General features: G+C 42.7%; 1 protein-coding gene across 5 annotated transcripts in view; it reads left to right on the plus strand.

Annotated features, from left to right (window-relative positions):
- The first annotated feature begins 482 nt into the window (after positions 1-482).
- Positions 483-16,171, plus strand: part of YIPF1 (Yip1 domain family member 1) — a 28,792-nt gene continuing 13,103 nt past the window's right edge. For 3 of the 5 annotated variants that reach the window (XM_059689490.1, XM_059689488.1, XM_059689492.1), the window contains exons 1-6: positions 483-637; positions 1,319-1,398; positions 5,614-5,774; positions 9,410-9,490; positions 9,727-9,814; positions 14,760-14,876. In XM_059689490.1, the coding sequence (XP_059545473.1) occupies positions 1,368-1,398; positions 5,614-5,774; positions 9,410-9,490; positions 9,727-9,814; positions 14,760-14,876 (478 nt within the window). In that variant the 5' untranslated portion in view covers positions 483-637; positions 1,319-1,367. Of the gene's footprint in view, positions 651-1,318; positions 1,399-5,613; positions 5,775-9,409; positions 9,491-9,726; positions 9,815-14,759; positions 14,877-16,171 lie in introns of all 5 variants that reach the window. The other 2 variants (XM_059689489.1, XM_059689491.1) reach the window with 2 other exon arrangements.

Here is a 16,171-nt window from a genome sequence, read left to right on the forward strand (position 1 = left end):
TGTGTGTTGAGACTTCAAAAGAAAAAGATTAAAGTGGTGCCACTGTCCAACCCCGGGCATCAGGCGGACTGTCGTGGGAGGAAAGGAAGAAATGACCACACTTACTGGGGTGTTCGACCGCTCATTCACAAACTCAGAGTAATGGACTCATCCACTTCCTCGCTGGTTAATTACATTTTTATGGCCAAAAAGAATTGGGAGAAAAGGATTGCTGACTTTTATTTTCACAATCGTCCTTCGTTACGCTGTTTTTTATTTCAATAGGAAAAGAGGTATAAACAAACAGAAAATACACTCCGCACTCTAGAGCTCTCTCTGCGCCCCGCCAGAGCGAGGCGAGCTGGGGGGGCCTTCTCGGCGCGCCCACCTCGTGCGTGTCTCTTTAAGAACCGGAGCCTCGCACGGGAAGCAGCGAGCGAAGGGAGCAGGTAGGTCGGGTTGCCGCCAAACTAAGTCTACTGGTGTTGCTGTCTCTTTAAGGAGGCTGGGGTTCTGGAGAAGGCGAAGTCCCGCCCCCGGATCTCCGGTTTCCGGCAACTCGGAGGGACCGGAACCTGCTCGGAGCATCCCAGGACCTAGCCTTCCTGGGCGGCTGGACAGCTGGACGGCTAGACGGCTGGACGCCTAGGCCCCCGAGGTGAGGCGGCCAGGTGTGCGGGGCCTGCCTGGGACCGAGTGGGCCCGGGACCCCCTACCTGCCCCGGCCACTGAGGCCCAGCTCCTCCACCTGAAACACCGCCTCTGCTTCTTGGGCAGCTCTCTCCCAGACCTTCCTTTGCTCAGGGTATTACAGGCTGCAGGGTCGCCGTCCCTCCAGCGCCTGCTGTTTGGCTGTGCATAAGCGCTGTACGTCTTATTTAATGCCCCCGCCCCCAACACCGTATGTGTAGGTACCATTATGAACCCATTTTACAGATGAGGAAACTGAGGCCCCAGGCGCCCACAGTTACACAGCGAGGAGCAGCAGAATCGGGAATGAAACCCAGGTCTGTCTGACCTCAGAGCTTATGACCTTAACCACGGCCTAGGCTTAACTGTTCTTGCTTTTCACTGTCCTCAGAGACACCTTTCTCAACCTCATCCTTCCATCTCCAGGCTGCACCTGGTCCCTAAACACATAGTGAGTGAAATTGGATGAAATCCCTTTGGACTCTCCCCCACTTAGTTTCTTTATAATATCTAATGCTTTATCTTTATATAAAAACAATGGAACCCCACTAAAAAGAAAAGCAAATAACATTTCGAATGCCAAAATGAGATTTCTTTGCAGATATTATATTTTTGTATCCTCTTAAGTTTATTAATTTTTCCCTTTTAGACCTCTGCAAATTTGCTTTCTAATAATTGGGAGAAGAACCACTGGCTGAATGGCAGCTGTAGATGACTTGCAGTTTGAAGGTACATCAGTTGGGTACCCACTTTCATCTTTATGATCGGTATTTTTGCAGTCACAGCAATATATTTTCATTGCAAAGCTGGCACATACATTAAAGAAGATAATTTCAAACATCTGGGTAAAAGAATGTTGGCTCCATCCAGGTTTTTCTGTTTGGCCACACCAGCTGTTCTTTTTTGCCAAATAACCCTTCAGATGGTAAAATCATAAATTTAGTACACTGATTACAGAAAATCTGAATAGAATTCCTGCTTTGCTTCTACAAACAGGGCTGAAATAGTTATTTTATTCTCCCTATTTACCAATGAGGAAATTGAGGTATAGGAAAATTAAGTAATTTGCCTGAAGGTCATCCTATATAATTAAAGGCTAATATGCAAATCAACCAAATGGCGGAACGACCAGTCGCTATGACGCGCACTGACCACCAGGGGGCAGACGTTCAACACAGGAGCTGCTCCCTGGAGGTCAGTGCTCTCCACAGGGGGAACGTCTCTCAGCCAGAAGCTGGGCTCACTGCTGGTGAGCGCAGTGGCAGTGGCAGGAGCCTCTCCTGCCTCTGCAACAACGCTAAGGATGTCCTACTGTCGACTTAGGCCCGCTTCCCATGGAGCCGGCCTAAGCTGTCAGTGGGACATCCCCCGAGGGCTACCGGACTTCGAGAGGGCACAGGCCAGGCTGAGGGACCCCCCTGAGTTCACAAATTTCATGCACCAGGCCTCTAGTATAGTTAAGTGCTAAAGCAGGGTTTGTACCCAGGCAGCTGACCTTCACAACCTATCTCAGTACTATCTGAGGAAGAGATATGATGAGAAGTCCATTTCATCAGCAAAAACCATCAGCTCTATTTTCAAAGTACTTCCAGCATCTGATCACCTCTCACCACTTCTGCTCCTCTCCCACCATGCTCAAGGTCATGATCACCTCTTGTCTGGATTATAGCCCTTACCTCTGATCTTCTAATTTCCTCCCTTGCTCCTCTCCAGTAGGTATTTTCCAGCCAGGAAGCCATATCATTCCTATACACCTTCCAGTGGCTCTCAACTCACTAGGAGTAGAATCCAGAGCCCATTCTGTGCTTAGGAGGCTCTCCATGATCCAGCCCTCCACTCTCTGATTTCATCTCCTACTACTCTTGCCCTTTCTCTGCTATAACCACACAGGCCCCATCACTCTTTCTTCTGGACACCAAGTACACTTAGAGCTTAGGGCTTTTGTGCCATGTTTCTGTTTGGGATATTCTTACTCCAGATAGCCACATGGCTTGTTCCCTCATTCTCTTCAGATCTCACTTCATGAGAGAGGCCTTCCTTGACCATCTATCTCAGGACAGTGTGGGAACATTCAAGCACAAAGAATGGCACATACAAAGTACCTGCGAAGGGAGGAAGTTTGCTTGATTTTCCCCCCAAGTAATTGAAAGAAGGCCAAGGAACTAGAGCACAGATGGCGGGGGACGCTGTCACAGGGTGAGATTTGAGGGTGGAGAGGAGCCCAATCTCTCAGGACTTTATAAACCATGTTAAGGACTCGCTCTGGGGGTCATGGAAGGCTTCCTCGAGGAAGAGTGGTAGTGTTAGATCAGGGGTCCTCAAACTTTTTAAATGGGGCCAGTTCACTGTCCCTCAGACTGTTGGAGGGCCGGACTATAGTTTAAAAAAAAACTATGAACAAATTCCTATGCACACTGCACATATCTTATTTTGAAGTAAAAAAACAAAACGGGAACAAATACAATATTTGTATTTGCATGTGGCCCGCGGGCCGTCGTTTTGAGGACCCCTGTGTTAGATGAACAAGTGGAGTTCAGCACTCTCCAGGTGGAAGGCATTGTGTCAGGAACGGAACAGAGGCAAAACAGCATGGGATATGCTAGGATGTAGAAGTAGAGAATGTTGGTAGCAGAAATAAGAACATACTAATCTTGCCCTCAAAGGCAGAAATGGGCAAGAATAACTAAGAGAGTGGAAGGTGTGAATAGTTATCGTACATTCTACATTTCAATCAAACTATGCCATCTGCTATTTCTCAGACACGGGACATGTTTTCCATCTTCTAGGTCTTGCCCTTCCCATTTGCTTTGCATGAGATGCCATCCCTGCCCCTCTGACCATCCTTCTCATATGGCAGCTTCTCCAAGAAGCCTTTCCAAATCCCATCAGCTAGATGAGTCATCATCTCCTTTGAACCTCTTTGGCCTTTGTACTTCTAACCCGACACTCTCTGTTCTTCCTTCTGACAGCCCCTTCCCCCCGGTAAACTACTTTATTTAAATATAAAACTTAAGTATAAAAAAAATACACACACACACAAAAAACCTAAGTATATCTTCCTTGGTCTGATTCCCTCAGGCAAAGTCGTGATGTGTCTTTTAAGTGTCAATGCTATGTCCAGTCATTTAATGATAGCTATAACAATATTTACTATCTCATTCTCCAAATCTTTCTGTAAGGAAGGTCTTATCTACACTCCATAGTTGAAGAAAAGAGACTCAGAGGTATGGAGTAATTTACCCAGGGTTATGGAGTCTTAACTTAAACAAAGGACCTCATGCTCCAGAGCCTCATGCTGCTTCAACAGTCAAACATTGGAGACTGAAGCTTAAATAATTGTAACATACCAGCCACCTAGTTAATCTCAATCACTTTAGTTCTCTCCCTAAAACTGTTTGCATAGCTGGAAGGCAATAAGAGTGGGCTTGGCTAGCCAAGAGCCCCATCCTATTGTCAGTCACAGGATTCATGCCTGCTTGTAGTTACAATGGTGCCCTGCTGGTACCCTGTCTGAGTCCTGCCAAGTTCTGGAGATTCCCTGAATTGCATTCAAGAGCAGTTAAATAAAGTTCATTCGGATACCCAGAGACAGGAAGTCTCAGTCATTGCTTGTGGACATGAATAGGTGAGGTATTTTTGGAAAGCAGTTTTAAAAGTATGGCTCAAGAGCCTTAAAAATGGTTTGCACCCTTTGACCTAGTGATCACACTATGGCAATAACTCAAAAAGTTTTCACTACACAGACTAATAGTACTAATGAAGATTTGAAAACACCTCAAACACCTAAAAACAGTGGAATAATTGTGTTAACTTAGGGTCTCTCTCTCCACTCTCCCTGACCCCGGCTGATAGAATATTATGTAGCCACATAAGTGATCATTGTGTAGACTGATATAAAAATGGAAAAAACATTTTTATATAACCCCCCAGTAGACAGAATAGGATATAGTATTGTTTACATAGTATTATCACATCCTAAATTAGTACTTGGCACAGTGTAGGCATGAAGTAAATACTTGTTGAATGAATGAATGATCTTCTGGCGTGAATCTTATTATATAGAGAAAAGGAAATATACCAAAAGTTAATCGTGGTTGCCTTTATGTGATTGGGACTAAAAGTGATTTTTATTCTGCGGTTTCTACTCTAAATTTTGTTCCCATATTTTCTATGGTGATTACATAGGCCTATTGGAAAAAAATAACTTCATTAAATTTTGTATTAGAATCAAGGAGAAAGGTTTAGATTGGGTACTTGCTGTGGGCCAGGCACTCTGTTAAGGACTGTAGTTAGGTAATATTGCTAACTTTCCCAAAATTCTTTAGAGTAAATATTATTCTCCCCATTGTATAGATGAGAACATTGAGGCTTACAGAGGTTAAGTTACTTACTCATGTTCATGTAAGTAGCTGAGCCAGGACTAAAATCTAGGTCTGACTCCAACTTCTGTTGTCTTCATAATTATTATTCTCTGTCAGCTTGATTTCTAGATGACACACTTTTTTTCACCGAAGCCTCGTTTATTTTTATTTTAAAAAATCATGCCAATTCTGCATTCTACTCCGAAGCAGTACTTTTTTTTTTTCTTGTTTAAAGTATTACAAATAGTAGTACATATATCTCCTTTTTTTCCCCCATTGACCTTCCCCTGGCCTCCCCTAACCCCCGGCACATGCCCTTAACTCACCCCCCCCCCCCGCCCCGCCAGTGTCTTGTGTCCATTGGTTATGCTTATATGCATGCATATAAGTCCTTCGATTGATCTCTTACTCCCCCCCCCCCCCCATAGATGACATTATTTTTTTTTTCAGAGCCTTTGTGCCATTTGTATTAGACAGGGTCTGTAGCAAAGTTGAGGTTATAACAGCTGGCCTTTAAATTAAAAGTATAGCATTGCTAGTGTGGGTAAGGCCTTTGATACATTTGTGTTCTAATTGATTTCAGAATTTGGTGATGTAGCCACTTCTCTAGCAGCAAACCCAGATGCCACCACGATAAACATTGAGGGTCCTGGTGAAACTCCCAAGAGACTAGGACCCCCAAGGGGCTCTGGGAGAGAAGAGGATGATGAATTACTGGGAAACGATGACTCTGACAAAACTGAGGTTCGTACTTGTCTTTGAAATTTTATTTTTGAAAAAACGTGTTCGTGCATTTATTTACTATCTCCTGTGTGCCAGGTAGGGTGCCAGGCAGTGGCAACACAAAGTGGCATCACACGTGGTCCCTGCTTTGGGGGGATAAAGAGATAGGCATACAGACCATTGTCATCCATGGGAAGCACACTGGATGGGGGAGCACCAGGGTTGTGGGAGCAGAGAGAAAGGGGTTACAGAGGCTTCCTGGAGATGGTGACACTTAACTGAGTCTTGATGAAAGAGCAGATGGTAGCCAGCGGAAGAAGGCAGAGAAGGGTGATATAGGCAGTTCAGACAATACATTTCCCATTCTCCCATTTTCACATACATCGGGAACAAAATATAGATAAAAACAGGAGATGAGCCGAAACCGGTTTGGCTCAGTGGATAGAGCGTCGGCCTGCGGACTGAAAGGTCCCAGGTTCGATTCCGGTCAAGGGCATGTACCTGGGTTGCGGGCACATCCCCAGTGGGGGGTGTGCAGGAGGCGGCTGATCTATGTTTCTCTCTTATCGATGTTTCTAACTCTCTATCTCTCTCCCTTCCTCTCTGTAAAAAATCAATAAAATATATTTTTAAAAAAAAACAAAAAAAACAGGAGATGAGGTGACACAGATAGGCAAGGACTCAACCCAGTGAATATGAATATTCTGAAAACTATCTGGAGCTACTAAAAGATTTTAAACAATATGGCCAGATATGTTTAAAGATATTTAAGATATGGCAGCTGTGTGGAGTATAAATTGGAGGGAGATGGACTGGAGGCTAGATGACCAGGTAGGAGACTGTGGAAGTGGTCTAGGCTAGAAGTGATGAAGCCTGAACTAGAGCTGGACACACATGTTTAGGAGGTGGGCTCAGTAGGACTTGGTGGCAAAGGGGGAGAGCATGAGAGGGAATTTTCTAGGGAGACATCTAGGTTTTTGCACCTGGTTGGATGGTGACTGTCAGGTGGCTTTTTTTATATCAAAGATTTATTTCCATGTCCACTGTTGTGTTCCAGGAAAATCCTATTTCTAGTAATATTTTATAAATGGAATCATGACTGTAGTGCACTAGGGGAGCACCCAATTTATAGCAGTGGGTTCCATCCAGGCTTATTAAAATAGTGGAGCTCTTGGGTGTCAGGTGCTCTTTGTGAAACTCCATGAAATATCAAAATAATTACCAAAGTGTATGCTAAATCAAATACCATTATATACTAGATGTGAAAAGAGCTTAGATTTAGGACCCTAACTTGGAATCCTGGTTTAGTATAGTAGTAATAGCTATGTGGTCTTGGCTAAGGTACTTTAACTTCCTGAAGTCTAGGTTTCCTCATCTGAAATGTAAGAAGACAGTATGTCATCCTTATCATCACAATAGTTAATCTTTATTCAGTGTTTAGTAGCTGCCAGACACCATTTAAAGTTCTTAACTTGGATCATCTTATTTAATCCTCAAAACAATCTTGAATGCCAGGAACTATTCTTATCCTCATTTTACAAATGAGAAATCTGAGGCGCAGAGTTTAAGTTACTTGCCCCAGTACAGAGAACAGGCAGGTAGCAGATGGCACTTTAAACCGGGGCAGCCTGAGTCCCGAGCCTGTGCTCCGCCCCTCTATACTGGAGTTAGTGTATTTTAAGTGCTTATTAAAGTGGTTGGCACCCTCAGGAGACAGGAGTGATTAATTATTTGTATAGTTAAATGTAATAGTTGGGGTTCTCCTGGGAAATAGAACCAATAGATGTGCATACATAGAAACTGAAATTTATTTTAGAGAATTGGTCCACATCATTGTAGATGCTTGACAAGTCCAAAGTCCAATGGAGGAGGCTAATAAGCTGGAGACTTGGGAAAAGGTTGGAGTTCAAGTCCAAAGGGATCTGCGATAGAACCTGGCAGAGCCAGTGTTGCCGGTGAAGTCTGAAGGCAGTCTACTGGAGAAGTCCCTCTTGCTCAGCAGGTCGGCCTTTCATTCTGTTCAGGCCTTCACCTGGTTGGCTGAGGTCCACCCATGTTTTGGAGGGCAATCTGCTTTACTCAAAAAGTTTACTGATTTAAATGTAAATCTCATCCAAAAACACCCTCTTAGAAACATCCAGAATAATGTTTGACCAAATATCTGTGCACTGTGGCCCAGGCAAATTGATACACACACACACACACGTATATGTATATGTATATGTATATGTATATGTATATGTATATGTATATGTATATGTATATGTATGTATAATTAATCATCGCATTGAGCAGCAGCAGGCTTCAAAAGTTTATGAAATGTATAGGGGAAAATCTTAACATTCTGCCCATCATTTTAATGTTGTCTGTGTGTTGGGAAAAGGTTACCAATATTCTGACAATTAATTGGCCTAGAGCAGGGGTGGGCAAACTTTTTGACTCGAGGGCCACAATGGGTTCTTAAACTGGACCGGAGGGCCGGAACAAAAGCATGGATGGAGTGTTTGTGTGAACTAATATAAATTCAAAGTAAACATCATTACATAAAAGGGTACAGTCTTTTTTTTTTTTTAGCTTTATTCATTTCAAATGGGCCGGATCCGGCCCGTGGGCCGTAGTTTGCCCACGGCTGGTCTAGAGTATGGAATGTGGGTCTTTGGTGTTCATTACCTTGTAATATTAGGGTTGGAAAGGACCTCAGTTTCCTCTATTTCAGTTTCCCTTCCAAGATATTAATGCTGCTTGAGGTATGTCAGAAAGACAACCAGGAATGCCTCCAGAAACAGGCTGTTCATCACCATGGAAAGCAGCCACTGCCACTGTTGGGCGACTTGAATTGTGAAAATTTTTTCCCTTTACCTAGTATAATGGACAAAAATATTTGCTGAGCGTACCTACCCTTGCCCTTCAAAGTTCCCCCAAGTCTATTTTCCCCCTTGCTGTATGAGACCTCTTCAGATAACTGAAGACCAGTCCCGATTCCTGTCCTTCAGCCTGCACTCTGCAGTCAGGTAGCTGGGCTGTTGGGGCAGGTGTGGTCCCCATGGGAGCCTCTTCTAACCTGGGGTTTTGTTTCTTTTGTAGAGGAGTCTATTTTAAGTTTCTAGTACTTCAGAGTGAATCAGTATGTCAGATTTTTGAGAATTCAGGTGAGGACAGTAATAAGGATCTTGAGGGAGTGAGGGAAGAAAAATATTTACACTGAATGCCTTCTGTGTGTGTATATGTGTGTGTGTGTATATATGTGCATATGCATATATGTTATTGTACATAATACATAGTATATTATGTGTAATTAATCTAATCCTCCCTATAATCCTATGAGGATTCATGTAATCCATACGACCTGTATATAATCTTCCTCTGAGGTAGATCTCGTTAGCACTACTTTGTAGGTAACAGATCTGAGACTGAGAGGAGTGTAGTGATTTGATGACGCTGCCCTTAGTGGAGGGACCAGCCTTTTGGTGTGACTTCAGAAACCATGCTTGTTTTTTATCAGGCTGAGCGTCGGTGTGGCTGCTGGAAAGTTGACGAATATAGAGAGCTTGGTCTTTTCTGCATCCTGATTTTACATATGATCAGCCCCCCGTTCTCTGTGTATCCGGAATAAGGAAATCACTTGTGTTCATTATGTTTTATTTTACCTCTGACAGTTACTTGCTGGACAGAAGAAAAGCTCCCCTTTCTGGACATTTGAATACTATCAAACATTTTTCGATGTGGACACTTACCAGGTGTGTGAAGCAGTTTTGCCTTTCCTTTTACATGTAATGGAGACTTGTTTCTTCTATAGTTAAGCAATGAAATGTGAAAGCTTTTGTATGCTGGATAGGATCTTACAAAAGTAAAAGGGTTAATAGTACTTGAAAATACTACTATCATAAAAGCTCTAATGAGTTTCAATTTTACAGTAGTTGAGTTATTAATCTTAAAAAAATTTTCAGTAGACTTATACTATGTTGTTTTCCAGGTCTTTGACAGAATAAAAGGGTCTCTTTTGCCAATACCAGGAAAAAACTTCGTGAGGTTATATATTCGCAGCAACCCAGATCTCTATGGTATGTGTAGTGCCATTTTGATTCTTTACCATGTGCCCGTTGAACTCAGGTGAGTGTGCGGGTTACCTGGAAGTTGGAGAAATGCATTGTTGGTGGGGCATGCAACATTCTATTTGACTTTTCTGAGCTTCAGTAGCAAACCTTGGAAAGAATTTTGGAAAAAGGGCAATTATCTGTTACATTAATGCCATGATTATAATTAAGAGTGTGCCCTTTGAAAGTCCTCATATGACATTACAAACTTGAGACAAATTAAGTTACTTTGTCTAAGGGGAGATGCTGGTTTTAACTTTGGAGGAATTGGTTTGGAGTAGAGAAGCACTCTCACATTTTTTTATTGAGTCCCAGCTCTGCCTTCAGACAGGCTGGCTCCCCTTGGGACGCAGGCAGCACTGGGGGTGTGTAAGAGGGATGGGCCAGGAGGTGACTGTCATCCTCAGTGTCCCTGCTGTCTGAGAAGGGTCAGAGGCTCACGCAGTCCTCGGGGGGGAAAGGGCTCCCACACCTATCAATCTCTATTACAAAGGTTAGGGCATTTCTTATCTCCATTCCAGGGAGTAAAGATTATGTAGCTTAAGCATGATTGTTTGTAGTGATTAACTACCCGCCTGGCACTTAGTTAAGGAGTTTCATCCCCTCCCTGACTTTAGGGAAAAATTCCTACCTGGGGAAACAACCTTTCTAGGAGAGGCATCCCCTCCCTGACTTTAGGGAAAAATTCCTACCTGGGGAAACAACCTTTCTCGGAGAGGTGACCTTGGTTAAAACACAGCGCCAAGAAGGTGAGCAAACATATTAAGAACCGTATGCCATATATGCCAGGTCCCTTGAAACAGCAAGGATGGACCGGCTCCCGGCACTGCCCTACCTTCCTCTCTAAAATCAATAAAAATAAATGAAATGAAATAAAAAAGTAGAACTAGAACCTAGTTCAGTGTTTTGTTTTTAATTTTTTTATCGATTATTACATATGTGTCCTTATCCCCATGTTACCCCCAATCACCCCCCTCTTGTCTGTGTCCATTGGTTAGGCCTATATGCTTGCATATAAGTCCTTTGGTTGATCTCTCCCTAGTTCAGTGTTATTTATGTAAAGCCCAGATTTATTCTATGAGACTAGAAGTTTTAAGATATAGAACCTTTTCATCAAATGGCATAGATGTCCACTATTTTTTCAAATATGTCTTTATTGATTTTAGAGAGAGAAGGAAGGGAGAAGGATAGAGAGACAGAAACATTGATGAGAAACAGCAATCAGCTGTCTCTTGCTTACTCTCTACTGGGGATCGAGCCTACAACCAGGGCATGTGCCCTGACTGGTAATTGAACTGGTGACCTCTTGGTTCATAAGTCGACTCTCAATTTGGCAGGAAGAAGGAAGAGAGAAGGTGGTATGAAACAGCGTGCAGGCCTGGGATGAACAGGCGGGGTGTCTCTGGAGTCCGAGCTTCCTTGTGTCTGCGGTGCATTGTGTCCCCAGGGCCTAGAGGCTGACGGAATACCATGTTCTCTGCTTTCTAGTTGTGGGTACTATAAGAATTGTGTCCACTTGTGGTCATATGCTTGGACGGTCTCCACTCATCAACAATACATGGTCAGTTTTGTTCATTTTTTTTTACAAAGCTTTTGGGAAGTTTTTTTTTTTAATCCTCACATGAGAATATTTTTTTTATTACTTTTCAGAGAGAGTGGAAGGAAAAGGGGGGAGGGAGGAAGGTAGAGAGAAAAAGAGAGAGGTAGCCACACCGGCTGGGCAGATGTCCGATATTTAAACCATTAAAAGAGTAACTGCTCTGGAGGTTGAGGAGAGGCCCCCTTCTGGTCAGCTCCCACGCTCCATGATGGTACCAGGAGCTCCATCCAGAGACCCATGGAATTCCTGGAGCTCCAGTGAGCAGGGGGTGAAAACCGTTGGGTTGGTCCATGCCCCTCATCCAACAGTTGCCAAGTGTGGTTCTTTTTAGCTCTCTCATTCATTCTTCTAGCTTGAGAACTTCTTGAGAGGCAGGCTCCATGTTATCAGTGCAAGGGGCTTGGCACAGAGAAGTACTCAATTTGTGAGCACCTTATTTTGTGCGAGAGGCTGAGGATTCAAAGATAAAGTCTTAGCCTCCACCCCCAAGGGGGACGAAGAGAGAGCGAATGTTTGCTGAGCACCCTACAAATGCCAAGCATGGAGCTAAGTCTGCTTTATACTATTTATCCCCACACTCCGAGGCAGTCTTTTCAAAAGAGGAAACTTGAGATTTATCATTCTTTGTGCTTTTCTGTATGTTAGGAATATTTCATAATATAAAAATGCATTACAAACTAAATCAAGGCTCCCTCCACCCTTACCCCAAGTAAGAGTAGGAATTTGGCAGGAAGAAGGAAGAGAGAAGGTGGTATGAAGCAGCGTGCAGGCCTGGGATGCACAGGCGGGGTGTCTCTGGAGTCCAAGCTTCCTTGTGTCTGCGGTGCATTGTGTCCCCAGGGCCTAGAGGCTGACGGAATACGATGTTCTCTGCTTTCTAGTTGTGGGTACTATAAGAATTGTGTCCACTTGTGGTCATATGCTTGGACGGTCTCCACTCATCAACAATACATGGTCAGTTTTGTTCATTTTTTTTACAAAGCTTTTGGGAAGTTTATTTTTTTTAATCCTCACATGAGAATGTTTTTTTTATTACTTTTCAGAGAGAGTGGAAGGAAAGGGGGGAGGGAGGGAGGTAGAGAGAAAGAGAGGGAGAAACATCAATGTTAGAGAGATACATCGACTGGTTGCCTCCCACATGAGCCCCAACCTGGGACGTGGAGCGAACCCACAATACAGGTAATGTGCCCTTGACCGGGGTCGAACCCATGATCCTTCAGTGCATGGGCCAATGCTCTAAACATGGAGCAACACCAGCCAGGGTGGGAATTTTTTAATTGTTGGTTGTAGGGTTTTTCTTAAAAACCCCGTTTGTTTGTTTATTGCATCTTAAGGTGGTAGGCTCTCGGAATAATACTGTGAACAAGATTTAGTCCTTGGCTGCAGCAGAGACTCTTTGGAGCACCCAGTGTTGGTGCTCCCTTTCCCACCTTCAGGATTCAGGGTGGCTTAGAAAAGTGCTAATCCATTTATGTTAGTCATTTCCCTGACACAATAGTTCTCTTAATATTATGATCTGTCAAGGTGCCTGCAGTTATCCCAAAAGGTATTGCAAAATATTAGTGAAATTGAAATTCATAAAACATATTAAAATCTCTAGATTTAAAATTATATTCTAGCCAAACCGGTTTGGCTCAGTGGATAGAGCGTTGGCCTGCGGACTGAAAGGTCCCAGGTTCAATTCCGGTCAAGGGCATGTACCTTGGTTGCGGGCACATCCCCAGTAGGGGGTGTGCAGGAGGCAGCTGGTCAATGTTTCTCTCTCATCGATATTTCTAACTCTCTATCCCTCTCCCTTCCTCTCTGTAAAAAATCAATAAAATATATTTTTAAAAAATTATATTCTAATAATACTTTTTCTAAATGGCGAGAAACAAAGATGATGTTCATGAAATCAAGGAAAATGATGAAAGGGGTCTGCAAAGCATGGTGCACCATCCGTCCAGTGGAATGTTTTACAGCCACTGAAAAAGAATAAAACTTATTTTTATGAATAGCTACGATAGAATCTCCAGGATATATTAAGGTGAAAATAAATATATATGTTGCCATTTGTATAAAATGCATGCACGCACACACACAGAGAGACGCACATGCACACTTTTGCTTATATGTGTATAGAAATCTCTGGCAGGATTTACCAGAAACTGATTACAATAGTGAGATCTGGGAGAGGAAATGGATAGCTAGAGAACAGAGAGGAAAAAGTTTGCTTTTCTCTATATCCCCTTTTGTACCTTTTGGACACTGAATTATGTGTGTTTATTACTTTTTTTATTAAAAATAAAGAAAAAATAAAGCCTTTAACACACAAAAACACACCCATAGTGAAAGGGTAGATTGCATTAACTCTTCCCTAAAGCGTTCTGCTTGCCCTACTCTTCCATTTAGACCACAAAAGAACCTGTCTGCTTGAAGTTATTTTTTTTCTGGCACTCACATTTAGCACTTAGACAAGGGAAGTACTTGCTTCCTCTATCCTGATGGTAAAGGTTTAACAGATTTGGTGATCCCCCAATAAAAGAAGCTATAAACAAAACAAATCAGTGTGTTAATTCACCTAATTATGGAGGTGTTTTGGATTTTTTTAATTAAATATATTTTATTGATTTTTTACAGAGAGGAAGGGAGAGAGAGTTAGAAACATCGATCAGCTGCCTCCTGCACATCCCACCACTGGGGATGTGCCCGCAACCAAGGTACATGCCCTTGACCGGAATCGAACCTGGGACCCTTCAGTCCGCAGACCGACACTTTGTCCACTGAATCAAATCAGCTAGGGCGTTGTTTTGGCTTTTGTATTCCAATCTCCCCTGGATAATTTTGTATGGCCCTCGAATAATGTTATAAATATCCAAATGGATATTTGGACTTTAAGACAGCTAATTACTGAGTTCTGTATTCGACCTTTTAAAAAAGAAAATTCCCGCCGAAACCGGTTTGGGTCAGTGGATAGAGCGTCGGCTTGCGGACTGAAGGGTCCTGGGTTCGATTCCGGTCAAGGGCATGTACCTGGGTTGCGGGCACATCCCCAGTAGGAGATGTGCAGGAGGCAGCTGATCGGTGTTTCTCTTTCATCGATGTTTCTAACTCTCTATCTCTCTCCCTTCCTCTCTGTAAAAAATCAATAAAATATATTTAAAAAAGAAAAAAAAAAAGAAAATTCCCACTAAACAGGTATAGTAATGCATCTAAAAAGTCATTGTCCCTTGCTTACATGAATAGGGCAAGGGAGATGAGAAAACACGCTTTAAGAATCGAAAGGCTGGTGCTTCACTTTCTTGTCTCTGAATTTTGTGGTTTCCTTTGCAGGCCCCTTTTGGATATGCGCCACATTGGTCTTTGCCATAGCAATTAGTGGGAATCTTTCCAACTTCTTAATCCATCTGGGAGAGAAGACATACCATTATGTACCCGAATTCCGAAAAGGTTGGTGAGTAGCTTGACTCATTTGGAATGGTGTCGGTTTGTAGCCATGAGCCTTTTCCCACTGAGCTCTTGGGCCTCTGTCTAGGTGCTGCATCCCCTGCTTGCTGTATTTCAGGGTTCAAACATACCCAGTGTCTCAGCATTTACCATCCATTTGTATAAGTACAAGTAAATTTTTAAATTGTGATAAAATATACTTAACATAAAATTGGCCATATTAACCATTTTCAAGTATACAATTCAGTGTACTATCACAATATTGTAATTTCATATAATCTTCTGTAAAACTAAGGGAATGACCAATAGAAACTGGAATTTATTTAAAGAAAAATGAACAAAATAAGCAAAAAGCATTGTGCATGAAAGTTTCCATTGTAGCATTATCTGTGTTATCCAAATGTTGGAAACAATAGGGATGTTGTTATTTAAGTCACGATGACTCAACTAGCTAGGTCTGTAGCCACTAATTATGAAGCTCTAGAGAAGGGTGGGGAACCTTTTTTCTGCCAAGGGCCATTTGGATATTTATATCATTTGTGGGCCATACAAAATTATCAACTTAAAAATAAGCCTGTTATATTTGGTCAAACATTTAATTAACTCACCCTTAATGCCTTGGCTGGGCCAGACCAAATGATTTTGTGGGCGGGCTGGACATTTCCCACCCCTGCTCTAGAGCAAGGTGGAAGACTGATCATCAAAACTTATGCTTGTGCTGTCAGCAACTTTGTTAAAGAGAAGTCTGCAAAGGGTCAGGGCCCAGAAGAGAAAATGCAGAAATGACTCGTGGGCTGTGCATCACATTCCCGTTCTAAACTTCCTTTCTTGTGTAGCATTGGCTAATTAAAAACAAAAACAAAAAACCAACAATTAGGGACTTGCAGGTGAGAGCCACTTCAAAATGAGAAAGTTTGGCCTTGTAGGAGATTGACCTATGCCACATTCTCAGTTTTCTCCTCCCTCCCTGCCTGCCTGCTCTCCTGATGAGGGGCTGTACATCCTGTATAAAAGCATGGTTTCTGGAACCAGGTCACTGGCTTCAAGTTCCAGCCCCACAACTCATTAACTTCTACCTTGTCGGGAAGGTTATTTCATCTCCCTGGGCCTCAGATTCCTTATCAGTGAAATGGAAATATTAATACCCTTATTATAGGGCTATTGTATGAATAGAGTTGATATATGTAAAGCAATATGTATGTGTGTATATATACATATATGAAGACATATATGTACACACACATACATGTATATGTGTATATAGAGGTATGCATTTACCTGTATATGTGTGCCTCTGT

The sequence above is a fragment of the Myotis daubentonii genome, chromosome 3 (assembly GCF_963259705.1).
Source record: "Myotis daubentonii chromosome 3, mMyoDau2.1, whole genome shotgun sequence".
In the NCBI taxonomy this organism is placed as follows: Eukaryota; Metazoa; Chordata; class Mammalia; order Chiroptera; family Vespertilionidae; genus Myotis; species Myotis daubentonii.